This window comes from Lynx rufus, unplaced genomic scaffold, assembly GCF_022079265.1.
Source record: "Lynx rufus isolate CCGP_SWC_20201006 ecotype Redwood Valley unplaced genomic scaffold, mLynRuf1.p SCAF_13, whole genome shotgun sequence".
NCBI lineage: Eukaryota > Metazoa > Chordata > Mammalia > Carnivora > Felidae > Lynx > Lynx rufus.
This window is the reverse complement of record NW_025814827.1, coordinates 21,315,155-21,332,649: the sequence shown is the minus strand read 5'-3', so window position 1 is coordinate 21,332,649 and position 17,495 is coordinate 21,315,155. Positions and strand designations below refer to the sequence as shown.

At 37.6% G+C, this 17,495-nt stretch overlaps 1 protein-coding gene across 2 annotated transcripts in view; it reads left to right on the top strand.

Moving 5' to 3' along the window:
• Window positions 1–17,495, top strand: part of UNC13C (unc-13 homolog C) — a 585,929-nt gene that overhangs the window by 461,165 nt on the left and 107,269 nt on the right. For both annotated transcript variants that reach the window (XM_047074451.1, XM_047074449.1), the window contains 2 exons: window positions 2,867–2,944; window positions 16,719–16,807. In XM_047074451.1, the coding sequence (XP_046930407.1) occupies window positions 2,867–2,944; window positions 16,719–16,807 (167 nt within the window). The remainder of the gene's footprint in view (window positions 1–2,866; window positions 2,945–16,718; window positions 16,808–17,495) is intronic.

The following is a 17,495-nucleotide window of genomic DNA, read 5'->3' as shown; positions in this document are numbered from 1 at the left end:
TGAATCTTTTTTTTTTAATGTAGCCTTACCTGACGCCAATAGCAATCCATGCTAAGTGAGCACACAGTCCATTTTGTTTCTTAGTTGTTCTTTTCCATTGGAAATGGTCATATAAAAAGGCTTGGAGGTTGGTTTGTGCTCATACAACTATTACTAAAGTACTGTTATATGTGCCAAAAAAGATAAGCTTGAATGCCAATATCAAATAATCATAGGAGAGACCACCTAGTTAACTTAGACCCATGGGGAGCAGGGTGATACAACCTTTTGCCCATCTACTCTTCCTGCTTCTCAATAAGAGTCATGGTCTTTTTTTTTTTTTTGACCTTCATTTCCTCCCTGGTAAGATGGCCAGATTCAAGCCAAATCTTCCCCCTCTGCAATTAAAAAAAAAAAAAAAAAAAAAAAAGAAAGGAAGGGAAAAGAAAAGAAAAAAAGAAAATCCCAATGACTCTGGCCCTAAGTGGAGATTCAGTTTGTTGCCTTAGGGTCAAGATGCTGAATCCCCGAAAAATTTTGACTATGCATGTAGTGGAAAGGATAAGCCTAGATCAAGTGGCTCTCAGTCACAGCTGGGGATCAGAATCATTGGTGGAACATTGTGGTTCAGCTTACTGAACAGAATATATGGCACATGTATCTCAAATATCTGTGTTAGAGACATACAATTCTTATGTGACCAGAATCAAGGGAAGAGAATCAAAGTTTAAAATTGTTTTCATAAATTGAAGTTAGAATGTGGTCACTTTAAGAATCAAGTAGAAAGTTTTTCAAAGGTCAGTAATGTGGTTACAGCATTAATAAAATCTTTCCACTGAGGAGTGCTAACACCTCTCTGATGTCCTGTAAGTCCTTTATATGCGTCTAATTCTTTATTGGCTCATTTCCCAGCAACTTGGAAGATATATCCACTTTCCTTTCTTTCACTGTTTTCCTCCCCCCAGTCAACTGGCTTTTCAGAATCAGTATGCAACAAACATTAAATTATTCTATAACTATTCTGAATTCTATTTTCCAATTATAAATTAACTCCTATTATTCTAAGGCCACATCTAGTCCTGTCACAGGGCCCTCCATCTTTATGTTATTGTATATTTCTGCCTCCCTGGAAACATGGAGTCAAAAACATTTTTAAACATATATTTTGTGTAAGGCTCTGTGTGGTACTTTGGGAGTAAGAAAAAGCAGAGGACACAGCAGCATGTACGGTGCATTTAAGGTCAGTGGGTGAGACAGTGAAAAGCAATATAAAGTTAAATAAAACAAATGTCAAGTGAGTGACAACAGGATATAGTGTGGGAAAGAGAAAGCTCAAATCTGGAATGATGGATATGATTCAAATAGGCAAAGAGGTGGAAGTGAAGAGGCCACATGCTAAGCCAAGTTGGAGTCTGGAAAGCACAGGTGTTTTGGGGGGAAAAGCTGCTTAGAGGGGAAAGTTACCTGTGGTAGACAGAGATGGGAAGGAAAACCCAATTTGGAGCCAGATAACTAAGGGCCTTGAATACCAATGTGTGGACTTTGTCTATAGCCAAAGAAAATCTATTAAAGGTGTCTTTTTTTTTTCTTTTTCCCCCTTGGATTTTTTTTAACTTTTTTTTTAACGTTTATTTTTGAGACAGACAGAGCATGAACGGGGGAGGGTCAGAGAGAGGGAGACACAGAATCTGAAACAGGCTCCAGGCTCTGAGCTGTCAGCACAGAGCCCGACGCGGGGCTCGAACTCACGGACCGTGAGATCATGACCTGAGCCGAAGTCAGCCGCTTAACCGGCTGAACCACCCAGGCACCCCTCCCCCTTGGATTTTTAAAATTCAGATGGTGATTTTGTTTTTTAAATGGCGAAATAATGGAAACGTTAAACTGATTATCTTTTTTTTTTTAGAGTGTCAGAATTTGAGAATAAGGTGTTTTTTTATTATTTATTTATTTTATTTATTTATTTTTTTAATATGAAATTTATTGTCAAATTGGTTTCCATACAACACCCAGTGCTCATTCCAACAGGTGCCCTCCTCAATACCCATCACCCACCCTCTCTTCCTTCCCACCCTCTATCAACCCTCGGTTTGTTCTCAGTTTTTAAGAGTCTCTTATGGTTTGGCTCCCTCCCTCTCTAAACTTTTTTTTCCTTCCCCTCCCCCATGGTCTTAAGTTTCTCAGGATCCACATAAGAGTGAAAACATATGGTATCTGTCTTTCTCTGTATGACTTATTTCACTTAGCATAACACTCTCCAGTTCTGTCCACATTGCTACAAAAGGCCATATTTCATTCTTTCTCATTGCCACGTAGTATTCCATTGGGTATATAAACCACAATTTCGATACCTTTTCTTAAAGTAAATCTTTAAAAGAGAATTTGGCTCAATATTAAGAGGAAAAGAGGGGCGCCTGCGTGGCGCAGTCAGTTAAGCGTCCGACTTCAGCCAGGTCACGATCTCTCGGTCAGTGAGTTCAAGCCCTGCGTCAGGTTCTGGGCTGATGGCTCAGAGCCTGGAGCCTGTTTCCGATTCTGTGTCTCCCTCTCTCTGCCCCTCCCCCGTTCATGCTCTGTCTCTCTCTGTCCCAAAAATAAATAAACGTTGAAAAAAAAAAAAAGAGGAAAAGAAAGATTAGTAATTAAGTCCCCAATAGTTTATTGTCTGATATATTATTAAATTGCATTCCCCAAAGTGGTAATATTTCCCTCTTCCATTCTTGACTCTTAAGAAGTATAATCAAAATAGCAGAATTATTCTCTTTGCCAGATATAATACGACTTCAGTGATCATTGTATATTTATCACATTTAAGGTAAATTCATTCAATAATTTCATGTATAAAAGATTCTCACACCATCTTTTTTGTTGTTTGCTTTACTTCAAGCCCTGTATATTGATGAACAATATTCAACAATTGCGGGTCCAGCTGGAAAAAATGTTTGAATCCATGGGAGGGAAAGAGGTGGGTATATTTTTATGCCTGCATTTGCCAAGTATCTATTTAGAGATCATTAGCAGCCCAGCTCTTTGCTATGGAAAATGTCATAATCAAGTTTTTTTACATGGGTTAAGAACAGAAGAGGACATGGCCGGTAATCTAAAATATCATTAACAATAAGGTGACCATTATACACAACAGAATATTTGAGTGATGCATTAGAAGTGTGAATGGGAGGGGGGAGATGGTCAGTAGCCTTTTGTAGTGTGTATACAAAGAGAGTGCTATACACACAAATCTATATATGCTAATGATCTGTAAAATTCTACAAACTGCGGATTTTTTTTCACCATATTGCACAATGTCAACCTGATATCAATGTTTGCTCTGAAATGTGCTTTGTGGCCCTAGTGGTTTTGATGCATCAGTTTATTGTTCACATCTAAAAATCTGTCAAAATGTGTTGTGTGCTGTGTCTGTAATGTGTCGTGTCTTTGTCCAACATCTTTGACTTGCATTTCCCTGAGCAGAAGAAGGAAGGAGAAAGATTCTTTTATGAGGTTTGTGATAGTAAGCATCTTACCCTTTTCTGGCTGTTTCCCCCCAGACCTAAAGACCATCGCACTTCTTATTTACTCTCATTCGCTCATTTGGATCAAGCAGACAGTGAAATAGTAGTTGTGCACCTGCCTCCTGCTTTTGCCACGGTCTTTCCTTTCACACACCGACATGAGCATCCAGGGACTTGGGGACCAGAGTTGGTGCTGAGAGGGAAAGGTTCATGCAGCTGGCATTCTCCCACCACTCCCCCACCCTAAAACAACCCCAAGGGCCACTAGAATGTAGAGATATTTCTGTTGAGGATTTTAGTTACAGTGTTCCTTATTGAGGTAAGGGTCAGAGATGTACGTGAAGCAAGTTTGGACTTCAAAGCAAAGATCCCTTTTATTTCTAAATGTACAAGGCTGAAAATGCTTCTTTTAACATTGGGCTTCTTCACATGTGATGTTGCTTTTAACCACATGGAGACATCTGTACGTTTCCCTCCCTTTTTTTGCTATCTTAGACACTCAGTCTTTTGAAAACTGAACTTGCTGCTTAGCAGCCTACAAATCAGAAGCACTAGGATATGCATGCAGAGATGGAATAGTTCAAAAATGAACTCTGATTTTTAAACCACAGTATCAGTTTATTTTGTATAAAATAAGACTCCATTCCCTATCGTGTGTTAGTGCCTTTTGCACAGTATGAGGGCATCCATCTCGCTTTTGAATTATTTTGCTGAATTAGGTGAACACAAGCAATTGAGGATCGTAGCTGGAGACTGCCGTTTTAATTTTAGTGATGTTTTATATTCAGAGTTTAAGTTCACTTACTGTTAGAAGCATTGTGAAGAAATGACTGATTTCTTGCGGGGGGGGGCGGAATTCTGTCGTCTTTTACTGAATTTTTAAGACCACATATCATGTAAGGATAAAGTTATATTTAAAATGCCATATTTCCAGGAATTTATCCTAATGCTACTTCTATTTCCTTACTATTCCATGGTTGGATTCTAATGTGAGTCATATACTGCTGACTGAATATTAACAAGACAGATCAGACCTGTACTTAAGGAAGCTATGTGGGCCAAGCCACGTGCTAACCAAAAATGTTATGGGGCACCTTGTACACCAAACAAGAATGGATTCTTTACTCCACATAAAATTGCCAATTTGAAATGTACCGGTTTCACATTATAAATTTAGCTACAACTCTATAGCTAAATCACACAACTCTTCTTACTGGAGAACATAATGAAGATGGAAATACTGAGGTTGGTGCCTTCTACCTTTATCACTCTTGCAAGGCCAGTTGCTAAACTCCTCATACATAATTTAAAGGGAAAAATCAATTAAGTGAATGGAATGAATATCTAGTTTCTAACAATGTAATTTTTTAGGAGAACAGCATGGACCCTAGTTCTTTTCTTTTCCTGCATTTAAATATCATTCATCCCTTCCCTCCCTCTCCTTATCATCTTTTGATATTCTGTCTCCTTTCTAAGAACAATTTCTTATTATGTTATTATTTTCCATTTTCACCTCATCATCTGTCACAAAAAAAAAAAAAAACTGTTAGCATTGCCATTGGTATTGATGAGATGTCAGGAGGGAGCAAGACCTCAACCCAAGTGTGGGTGTAACATTCAGCCTCCAGAGAGAAAGGAGAGAAAGAATCGTCATTCTGCAGATTTATGTTAGAGTTGCTAGTTGCTACACTCAGCCTCCTTTGGGCACCAGAATCTCAAAATTATAGGCAGAGCCCTTCCAATCCAGTTAGCTACATAGGGCACTATCTAAATGGGCTCCTTAACTTGGAGCTGTTATAAAGATAAAGAGGATTTTATTGAGAATGACAATTTACCCTTCACATTGAGAAGTTTATACAGCACTTAATATGGGCATGCTCGGTGGCCTTTAAAGGTAATGCATTGTGTACTGACGCCAGTCTTCTCTCACAGTGGAACTGGTCATAACACCGGGACTGGTCTTGCTAAGGGAAGCTTCCCTGTCTAGTTTTTCTTTTAAGGAGTTTCTTATAGTTTGTCCCCTACCACCTGTGCTAGGATGTGCACTTCTTGCTACAAAAACTCTTAATTAGCAAATGATTAATGATGGTGCACTTGCTCAAAATGGTTTACTCTGTGTTCATTAGCTGGCTCCTAGCAGCGGCATGGCTTGCGTCTCATACCGTCTGCAAAGTGCCCGCCGCCCGCACGCCCCGCTGCATGATGCTGCAGCTCTCTGCCGCTTTAGCCCCACCACTGTAGGGGCAGCGCAGCTGCTCTCTCTGTCCAGGATCAGCCTCTTTTCCCTCTGGAGATGGAAATAATGTTTAAAACCTTTTTCTAGGTGTAAAAAAACATTGGCTTAATGGAGTCCCAGTTTGAAACATGACCTGACATTCTGACAGTCTTGGCATGATGCTGTTGTCAGTGGCTCCAAAAGCAGTCCTTGTGTAGACACCATTACTGCCTGCCTGCACGACAGCCCAGAGACCATGTGGGCACATCGGGTTTTTTTTTTCCTAGTGCCCTACTTAGAAAGAAAAAGAAAAGCAAACCGCTAAATTTTTTCTCCTCTATTGTGACTTTCTGACATGCTTCCTTGCATAAAAATTAAGAGCATGTTTTGGCATAACAACTTTGTGATTACTGTAGAGAATATAAAAAATATAGTAACTCACACAAGCCATGAAGCAAACATAACCTTAAGAATGAGGCCCAGAGTCTGTTTTCTTTTTAATAAAGCATGCCATGTGATTCTTTCATGTGCATATTGTTTTGGGACACACTATACTAAAATAGAGTAGCCAACCCGCAGTATGGATTGACTTGAGCTAGAAGTTAAATTATGTGCACCACAATCCCCATACTGCATTATCGGTCCCTTTGTAACACAGTAACAGCAAAATGATTATCAGAATGTCAGGTACTTATTTTCATTATTGGTGAATGATCATTTTATTATTCTCTAATAGCTGAAATACCTCAAAAGAAAAACACATATACTTTGGTTTACATTATTTTAATAGCTTAATTATTTTATGAGTATAACTCAGCTCAGAGCAATTTGAAATAAATACAGACCCTGTATTTATTTTTTCATAAAAATATATTGCCCTCACCTACAAAAAGGACTCGGTTGCATTTCCTTGCCCTGCAATCTAATTTGTATAAATACATGAAAAAGAAAATCAGATGATCTGAAATTTCATTTCATTTCAGGAAGCCATAAGATATGGGTTATGAAACTCTGGAGAACTTGTAGTAATTGATTTAGAAAATTATGACTGTGCTGTGTAAGCAGAAGAGGCATTACTCCTTCATGATATTGCATTGGTGCAATTGTCCGGAGTGGTAGAATCCATAATTATCCATAAGCCTGCTAACTTACTGACAGTACTTCAGATGCTAGAAGTCAGCCATCATTAAGAGAGGGGAATAAAGGCATTTGTTTCCTTAGCTATATTCTCTTACTCTGCTGGCCACAAAGCAGACTAATTAGATACATTGGTAATATTTTCATTGCTACGTCTCAAAAATAACTGAATCTCTTGACTCATTTCACTGTGGTAAACTTTCCTGAACAGGGCCATGGAATCTGAAACATAACGCCACCTATCCTAAACATGTGTGTATTTTAATGAGCAATGTAACTATTCTTTTGTTTCAGGAAAGCCTTATCTATATCCTTTTCCACTGTTTAATGATGAATTTGATGAGTTAGAAACTGCATCCGACTCAAAGTATAATGCATGTCGCTGATTGAAATTCACTGTCAAACCGATTAGCTGTAAGGACTTAGTCTTCAGCTAAGCAAATCCCCACCAGAGAGGACGGAAATTAACCCCTATCATATTTTACTTAGCATTATCCTTTCAAAATTATACTTGCTGGCAACAGGGGATTGAATAGCACTGCTTTAAAGGAAATAATGCTTCACACTAGTACTTCTGTAACTTCAGCATGCATCAGAACTACCTGGGTAGCTGGTTAAAACACATGTTGCTGAATTCCATCCCCAGACTTTTTGATTCTGAAGGTCTTGGGTGGAGCCTGATGACCTGCCTTCCTAACAGATTCCCAGCTGATGCTAATGCTTCTGCTCAGGGGACCACATTTTGAGAATTATGGCTCTGTGCTCTTAGAACAGCAACCAAGTAATTAGGAAATGGCTCAGAGCCTCCTTTGCCTTATCTGTGCCACACACCTCACTGACCTACTTAATATGTTTTGAATCTGGAGAACACAGAGGACTCGACATGTTGGAATGGATCCAGACACAGCATGCAGTGGTACAGGCAAATGTTTGTATTAAGGAATGCAATGATCCAAAAACATAGGTGACCAATTTGCAATAATAAACAAATACTCAGAATTTTTTAAAACATTCTAGACTTCATGCTTACATTTTATATGTAACCCTATCGAAAGGTGTGGTTGTACGGAGGCTAAGCTTTATGTTCAGGTTTCTGATGTGTCTCACCTTTTGTCCTTAATGTAAATAGAGATACCACTCACTAGTTAATACATTAGTGAGAATCGGTGTACTGTTTTCATCTCTTTTCCAGCCATTACAAAGTAAATTATAAAATATGTATCAGACGTCTTAGATAGTAAAATAAACAATTTACATTAGTCATCTCTTCCTTTTAGTTCTAAAATTGTTTTCTAAAGCAATTTGCAAAGATTTTTTTTTTCTATTTGGTAGAAGCGTCTATTGTTGCCACTTATAGTTACTGAATCTGTAGGGCAGTAGTTGAGACAGGAAGTTTATTAGTGAAGTCAGAACAATTAAAAGTAATAAAGTTTGGGAGTGGAACCTCCTCCCCAACACTTTGCAAATGTGAAAATATGCTTTAAATGAAAGCTGTAATTGTTAAATCTTATCCTGCAACAATTAAAAAGAATAAAGTGAAACTTCTAGTCTGTTCATGTGTAAATAGAGCTCCAAGGTGGGATGTCATTTGGCTGAATTCGGTAAAAGCAAGCAGCTATTTTCAGTGTTATGGCAGCAGATAACAAGGGGAACTGAATGTTTGAAGTAGTGGCCTTTTATTTTGGTGGCATGCAGCTCTTGCCTGCTTTCTTTCTCCTCTGAACCATCTCTATGATTGCAGTTAACAAATTGGACTTAATAGAAAATTAAAAGACTAATGAGGGCCAGAGGGGCAAATTGCATTGAGGTGATTTAGTAAGTATGATTAAGAATCTAGCACTGCTACCAAGTAAAATTCAGCTAACTGCTAAGCTTGTGAAATGAAGAAAAGGTGCCATCTATTAGGTTGAGAAGTTTCTGGGTGGGTGACCCATGTCAGGATGAAATAAAAACTCAGGCGGGTACTGCTTGTTAACCTCATTCCCCAGAGCATTCCCAAGAAATCATAGGGTCGCCTCTGTGCCATCAAGTCTTTATTTAAACTAACCTGTCTCTGAACCTTAAGAGAACTTGAGAGAGAATTCAAGCCACAGCCAGGAGGGAGAAAAAAAATAGAGCTTAACTGCCAGTTTCTATAATAGACCTATTTTATTGTCTTGTGATCCTCTTTGTTTATGCTTGCCTTCACAACCCATAAATCAATGCAAACTAGGAAAATTTACTTCTCTAACCCAGCCAATCCCCCTTCTTCTCCTACTTGATTGAAAGGGACCTCAGGCACTTCATGCAAATGGCTCACTGAGGGAATTCTGTCTCCGTGGACTGATGTTCAACAGGTACTCCGTTCAGTTGATTGAACAGACTGTGTTCACAGTGCCTAATGGGTGAATGGATTCCCTAATGTGAGTAGCAGAATGGGAAAGACAGAGTGAAACAGGGCAAAAAGGCATTTTTTATAGAATAAATTCTGACCATAAATTTTGTGCCTCCTTTCTTCTCCTGACTTAATCTTACTCTGTCCATATTCATGGTTAGTCAGCCAATAGATGGAGCTAATAAGCCCAATGTTCCTTCTCAATCAAGTTATTGTACTTGTTTAATTTTTAATGAGCATTTGCAGAAGAGAATTTCTTTAAAAAAATATGGCTTCTTAGACTGCTGCTTCTCCGTCCTCATATGTCCCCAAAATATATCATGAAGCATGGCACATTGTCCATGCCTTGGTTTTTCCACTTGTAAAAGGGAATTGTACTATATGGCTTCTGAAGTTCATTCTAGTTCTAAAATTCTGCAGTTATAAGGACACTTGTTATAAACCCATGGAGTAGAGGTTTAGTCTATGTGTTGTAGGTGAAGAGGAAAAAAATGTTTAAGAGAAAAGAATGGATCTTGTCACTCATATGAGGTCTGAAGGTATCATTTTTTCTTAAACGTACAGGGATAAAGGAAAGGCTTTTTTCCCCTTCAGTTGTCTAGGCTGAAGAACCTAACTTAACATATCTCAAAGGCATTCAGTTGATTTGAAGCACAATGACAGTTGGATTTACTGCATACTCTCTAATTAGGATGCGAGACAGCTACTGATGTTCAACTTTCGAAGCGAAGAAGTTAGAGGCATGAATTTATATAACTAATGATACTCTAGCATAACAGTTCATGCAAATCTGAATGGCATAAAGAAAATGTCATAGTCTATCTCTTAAAATGGTCTTATAAGTTCTTGGGGAGCTTCTTTCCTAACAGGAATAAAAAAGGAAACAAAAGACAGTGTAGCATTGGTGGACCTGGGGCACAATTCTTTTTTCTTCCTTCCTTCCTTCCTTCCTTCCTTCCTTCCTTCCTTCCTTCTTTTCTTTCTTTCTTTCTTTCTTTCTTTCTTTCTTCTTTCTTTTTTTTCAATACAGAACACCATACATGTTTTTAAATTTCACACAGCATTCCACAATACCCATGCTGAATACCATAGCTCAGCAAGGTGATTTAGGACATTCCAAGGAGAGTAATTTCCTGCTGGGTTCAGTAAGGAATGTTCAGTGATTTCTCAATCATATATTTTAAGTTGAGCTAGCCATTTTAGGATGTATAAATTCTGGCCAAATAGGAGGGTTGGGGAGAAATGATATTTAACAACAACAAAAAAAACATAGCCCATATAAGATTGTGATAAATTACTTGAAGCACTTGCCTTGTTGAAGCCAACTAGTGGGGCCAGCAGATTTGGTCTTTATTATAACCACTCTAGGAATAGTTAGGAAGATGGAATAAAAGAGAAAACAAGAACACAATGTGGAAATGATTGCATTCGAGTCTACGTAAGGATAATTCTGCATCAAAAATTGAAGAGGATAGGACAGATGGAGAAAATATTTGAGATGTTATCAGTCATATTTGGTATCCAAGTGAATATGGGAAGGTAGAAGGCAAAGAAGGGTCAAAGATGATTTTCGCATTTCTGCCTTAATGGTATGGTATCAATAAAATTTGAGACATAAGTTAAGGATGGACAGGTAATACGTTCATTTTTGATATGCTGACATTTAGGTCATCCAAGTAGAAAAGGCCAAATAGGTATGTGGGAATGTAGACATGATGCTCAGGCATCCTGTTAAAGCTGTAGGTAGAGATTTGGGGGGTTGTTAACACAGGCGTGGGAATTGAAGACATAGGCATGGATGTGATTGCTCAAGAGAGATTGAGTGGGAAAAAAAAAAGGAGACGAGGAAGGGAGAATTGAAGGACACTTATTTCTAAGGAGTATATAGAGGAAGAAAAGTCATCAAAAGAGAGACAAATGATAGGCAGAAAAATAGGAGAGCTAAGAGAAGGTAGTCTCTAGAGAAATAAGGAAAAAGAGCTTGAGAAAGCAAGAGTGAATGCAGGCTGAGTAGGCTGAATAGTCATTGGAGATCACTATTAAGAAACCACTGGTGATGTATACATGAACATTTCAGTGGAGCGTCCAGAGCAGAAGCTACACTAGAGGAGATCAATATTTAAGAAATAAGGAAGCTATAAGTTTTACATTTATGCTGTGAACAGTTTGATGGTCAAGAGAAGAAAAGATATTAGCAAGCTATCAATGAGAAGCTAGTACTAAATAAGTTGGTCTTTGTATTCTATTTTTTATTTTAACAAAGTGTTGTTTGAGTACATTTATAGAATGGGGTCATGAAGATAATGATGAAGGGGAATGAAGACAGAAAGGGATATTTAAGCAGAATCCAAAACAAGGAACCAAGAGCTCAAGTTGAACTGTTTTCCTTGGAAATGAAGCTTGCTTGCTTTCTTTCTTTCTTTCTTTCTTTCTTTCTTTCTTTTCATAGATATAGTGATGGTGTTTGCATTTATTAAAAGATTGTTCTGGGGCGCCTGGGTGGCGCAGTCGGTTAAGCGTCCGACTTCAGCCAGGTCACGATCTCGCAGTCCGTGAGTTCGAGCCCCGCGTCAGGCTCTGGGCTGATGGCTCGGAGCCTGGAGCCTGTTTCCGATTCTGTGTCTCCCTCTCTCTCTGCCCCTCCCCCGTTCATGCTCTGTCTCTCTCTGTCCGAAAAATAAATAAACGTTGAAAAAAAAATTAAAAAAAAAAAAAAGATTGTTCTGAAAAAACCTTCAGGACATGAAACCCACCAGTCCAATGACCAAAATTTGGGACCTGTGTAGATGAAGGCCAGGGACTGATCATCCTCCCTGATCTGCACTTGTTTAGATAAGCAAATAATGGAACTCTAACACTGATGAGTTGAACAGGAGGAAAAACAGCCTAGTAATGTGTATACAACAGAAAGGAGATGAGGTAGTATTGAACACTGGGGAACAGGAATACAATTCACACAAAATTTCTTCCTGCACAGCCTTAAGTCTTTTAAAGAGTTTGTATTGAGCTGTTGAAAGAGTTTAAAGCCACTTTCCAACTGACTAGTTCTATCTCCAGCAACAGCTTGATGGTTGGATTAACCATTCCTGTTTTAAGAGGCTGAAATAACATAGATTCCCTTCACATTCCTTGGGGAAATAATGTGTGCTGGTAAAACACAAACAAACCAAAACATGCAGAGTGGGTATGGTAACCATATTTTTGGAACTAAACAAATATCAGGACATAATCTGATAACGGGCTGACAGTGAGACAAAAATTTGAAATAAGGACTAAGTTTGTAACTCCAGAATATATGGTTGCTAAGGAATGAAAGATTTCAAATGCAAAAGTATTCTATTAATAGTCAATGCAAATTATCACTCCAAGGAGAAGGAGCACTCTGGGTATCAAGATTTCCTTTGAGGGATAATTTCCATGCTTCTTTCTGCCCTCACCTCCTTCCTCAAATATTTGGTAAATGCCTAGGCATACAGGGACAGACACTCAGGGTGGACAGTTAACTAAGACAGAAATCAGTGGAAGAGATAGATTAATAAGAGAACAATTAGAAGAAAGATTTGTACAGATGTTGTAGTAAACCGCATAGGTAGTGCAGGAGTTAGAGCTACTAACAGCACAGCGCCGGCAGCATGGAGAGCAAGAATTGCTAAAGTAAGTGATGGATGCATTGTCTTTTAAAGGAAAAGCAGAAGTGGGCCTTAGGGAAGAAGAACTTAGCAGATAGCTTGCATGCTGGCTCTCTCTTCCAGACAAGTCTTTTTTATTATCACAGCTCAGTGGTGTAAAATATGTCAGTGGTGTGAAATCTCAAGAGAGTACCTATGTATGACGATAGTTCATTCTGACCATTAGAAAATCATACCCTTCCAGCCTTGATTTTGGAATTCTAAAACCTATCACGGAGTGTGGATAAAATCTGTTTCAAAAGCTTTACTATAAATTCAGAATTTTACTCTGTATATTTAAATTCTCATTGAGTATATTCCTCTTTACATGGAGGCATTTATTTTTTATTTTTTGCCAGCCAAGTTGTTTACATACACACGCTAATTCAGTTTGTAATTTTTAAAAAATTTTTAAAATGTTTTTATTTATTTTTGAGAGAGACAGAGATAGGGTGCCAGCTGGGGAGGGGTAGAGAAAGATGGAGACACAGAATCTGAAGCAGGTTCCAGGCTCTGAGCCATCAGCACAGAGCCTGACCTGGGGCTCGAACTCATGAACTGTGAGATCATGACCTGAGCCGAAGTCAGATGCTCAACTGACTAAGCCACTCAGGCACCCCTCAGTTTGTAATTTAAAATAAATTTATTAACTGTGACTTTTGAATGCTTGGTTTTTTTCCTTTTAATAATAACTCTAAATAACGATATAAAAAATGCAAGTTGATATTTGATACTACATTTAGAACAAGTCTAAGTTTTAAATCTTTGGGAAAAAGATTTACATCAGGTAGTCTTTCACCTTTCCAAAGTAGCCAATAATTTGTAAAACGTGCTGTCGGTAATTTAGGCAATGAAGTCTAAAAGCCCAAGTTATTGTTTCTTACAAACTTAAGGAAGTTTGTAGTAGTAAGGAAAATTTCTTCTAAATGTACGAATAAAGAAATGCAGAACTCAAGAACTGGTTAATTTGCTGCCTAAAGGGATTGTTTTATAACTAGATGAGTGTGATATTTATAATCATTATTATTGCAAAAGACCTGCAATTCGGCCTCATAATTACTGCTTCTGTTTTAATGTTATAATGGTATGATTTTGATCAGATGAACAACATGTACTTAACTGAAATTATAATTTTTTTTTTTTGCCTGGTTCCATGACAGAGGCGTTAGTTTGCACCCACTTGGAAACTTAAGCTTCTATGAGGAAATGAAAACTGTCATCCAATGTTTAAATTGCTATAGATTTGACAGGTTCACAGTTTCAAGCCAAAGCCAGCTATTTGATAGAAATCTCCATTCACAAAATACCAAAGGTAGACTAAAATAATTTATGGGAAAATAGCATAATTTCATCCAACTGATCTAACCATTTTTATATGACTTTAAAGTCATTATCTTAACAGGTGAAAAAAACCTCAATGTGTATATTAAACTAATTTGAAAACAAAATACACATTTTAAATAAGAAGCAATCCCAGGGTGCCCTGGTGGCTCGGTCGGTTAAGCATCTGACTATTGGTTTCAGCTCAGGTCATGATTTCACAGGTTCCTGAGTTTGAGCCATGTGTGGGACTCTGAGCTGATGGGGCAGAGCCTGCTTGGGATTCTCTCTCTCCCTCCCATGCCAGCCCTCTCTGTCTCCCTCCCCCCCCCCCCGCCCCCACTCCATCCCTCCCTCAAAATAAGTAAATAAACTTTAAAAGAAAAAAAAGAAGCAATCCAATTTCCTGGTTAAAACTCTACTCTCATAGCCATTTCCTTAGAGATGACAGGTATATGGGCAGGAAACTAACACCTATCTACCCAAGCGGTTTACCAAAGAGTCAGAAGCATGAAGAAACCCATGGAAGGGCTTCTCTCTCATTCCTGTTGCCCAAAAATCTTATCCAAATGAAATAAAATTGGTATTGGGTCAATAGCAAGAAAATACAATAAAAAATGTTCAGCCTGAATGGTGCCTTGGGAGTGGGGCAGACAACCCACAAATATTTTCTTGGTTAAAGTTTGGTGAATTACAGTTTATTAGGCTATTTTTGTTTCAATGCCTATCAGTGTCTTTTTAACTTAAGTGCTGTCTAATTATCTTTCTGAATCACTGCCTTATGACCAGCTATAGCTTAATGGAACTCTCAGAAATTATGAGGCTCAAGGATATTCTAATTTTCTAACTCCAAAAGAAGTTTGTAACAGTAGCCTATGTATCTGTGGGTAAGAGCTGTGAGCTTGTCTGTTGATGGAGACAGAAAAAAGATAAAGTCCAGAAGAATCACATTGGCTCTGTAGAGGGGCAGCAGAAACTAACCAATGTTGAAACCACCTGAATTTGAGTCAAAATTGACATCAAGGATTGGTTTCATAAAATCAGTAGTCACATGCCAAGTGCAACTTTTTATTTCCATTCCAGTGTGTTTAATCATGGTAATATAAGCTAGAGCCACACAGTGTGCTGAGATATATAAATAATACTTCTTCCTAACAGTATCTTAGTACTAGAAAATATTCTTGGATGATTACGGTACTAAATGACCAGTGTATACTATCAGGGATATTATTTGGTCCTGGGCTGGCTTCCTGGAGTTGAAATTTGATATTGGGTCCTGTATTTTTTGGTGTCCATCTTAGGTCCTCCTATTTACTATAAGTCCTCCTTTAATTTGTTCTACCCCCAAAAGTTGGCTTTATCCTATCCCTTGTTTTCAATAGTAGATCTGCTTGCATAATAATTATAGCTACTAAAGGCAAGAAACTAATTTCTAAAGCATCAAAGGAAGGTTGACTTAATTACAGAGAATATTCTAGATTGCCCTTTACATGAATTCCTATCAACTTGAGATAATACATCTGTTACAAGTCATTCTTTTTTGACAGTTTGTGAAAACTTAACAAAAAGATTAGAAGTTTCTAAAGTGCTAATGAAACTTGTGTTGATCCTGAACTTTAATTACAAAAATATTCTGTCAAGAGATCGATAGGTTTATAGTTACGTTTATTTATAGTATAGTTTTTTCTTGTAATGGTTAACATTATTTTAAGAACTGAAACCAAATAAAAAGAATAGTTGACTTTTAACATTTGCATTGTAAAAACATCTTCAAATATGTTATCTTGATTTAATTATTTTTTATTTGACCCTAAATGTGCTCAGTAGCTTAACTTCAAGCTATAAATATTTGAAAACTTAAAGAATAATAAAAATAAAATGAGGAACATTGGATCTTGAACTCTGAATTTCTAATTGGCATCTAGGAAGAGAAGTCAGGCCTATCACCTCAGAGAAACATTGCAGTGCTTGGATAATTTATTTTTCCTATTTTTAATTCTCTAGTTTATAATTTAATTTTTAACTATTCTATAGTTATAAAAAATATATAAATACAGTCAAGTCACAGTACAACACTCACAAATTAATTTTTCTAACTATTTTTTTATTTTTATGGGCCTATTTATTTACAAGGATAGTAAAAACTGAACTATATTTTGAAGCAACATGTATATTCAACTAATGCATAACACAATCGATTTCTAAGTTATGAAGTTACCGTGTTCTGAAGGTTACTTTCTCATGCCTTGCATCCCATTGCTGTAACCAACAAAGGCTTTGCTGTCCAGCTCTCATCTGTATGCATGCCATGCATTTCGATCAATTTTTTTCACACATATTTAGAATTTCCTAAATTTTGCACTTAATTTCAAAGATTAAAAAAAGGAAAGGAAAGAGGATATGTGTGTTGTATTGTTTGAAGTTTACCTTGTAATAAGCAAAATGCCTGTAAGAGAAACAAAAGTGTACTTTCTCACAACTCCAAAGTAATATCGTTTATGGTCTTTCTGCAGCTAGATCCTGAAGCTAGTGCTATTCTAAAAGAACTTCAGGTTAAACTCAATGGGGTTCTGGATGAGCTCAGCATCACTTATGGTGAAAGGTAAGTGGCTAAGTAGTTATTATCCAAATGTGTTGGGTTTCCGCTAATAGTAATCATGCTTTCAATGCTATTTCTCTCCTCTGGTTAAATTCATTTAACTTCAATAATCAAACCATGCACTATCTCCTCTCAACAACCCCACAATCTATCAGTGAAGTCTTGATACATGTTCCCTGGAACTTTGCATGATCCTTCAGTTGGGTAGTACTTATAACACTGTACTCTAAATTCTGTTTTACTTGCCTATCTTCCGGACTTTACTAGTGTGCTTCTTAAGGTCAGAAACCGCATATCTCATTCCTACCTGAAATTCTAGTGTGTCGAGCTTAGTAATTATTGAAAGAATGAAGGGAGGGAGAGACGCTTCACATACAAAAGAAGAGTGAGTTGCATTCATGCCATTTATATCATTGTGACTGCACTTCCAAAGAACTGAATTCCAACCCCATAAGCTAATAAAGCCAGGGCTCTAGGTTTTAAGGTTTAGGAATCTTGATGTAATTACCCATAGGAGAGTACTGGCACATCTATATTTTTTCTATGTTTTTAAAAGTTTATTTATTTATTTTTGAGAGAGGTACAGCCCAAGTGGGGCAGAGGTAGAGAGAAAAGGAGACAGAAAATCCCAAGCAGGCTCCATGCTGTCAGCACAGAGCCCAACATGGGGCTTAAACCCAAGAAATCATGA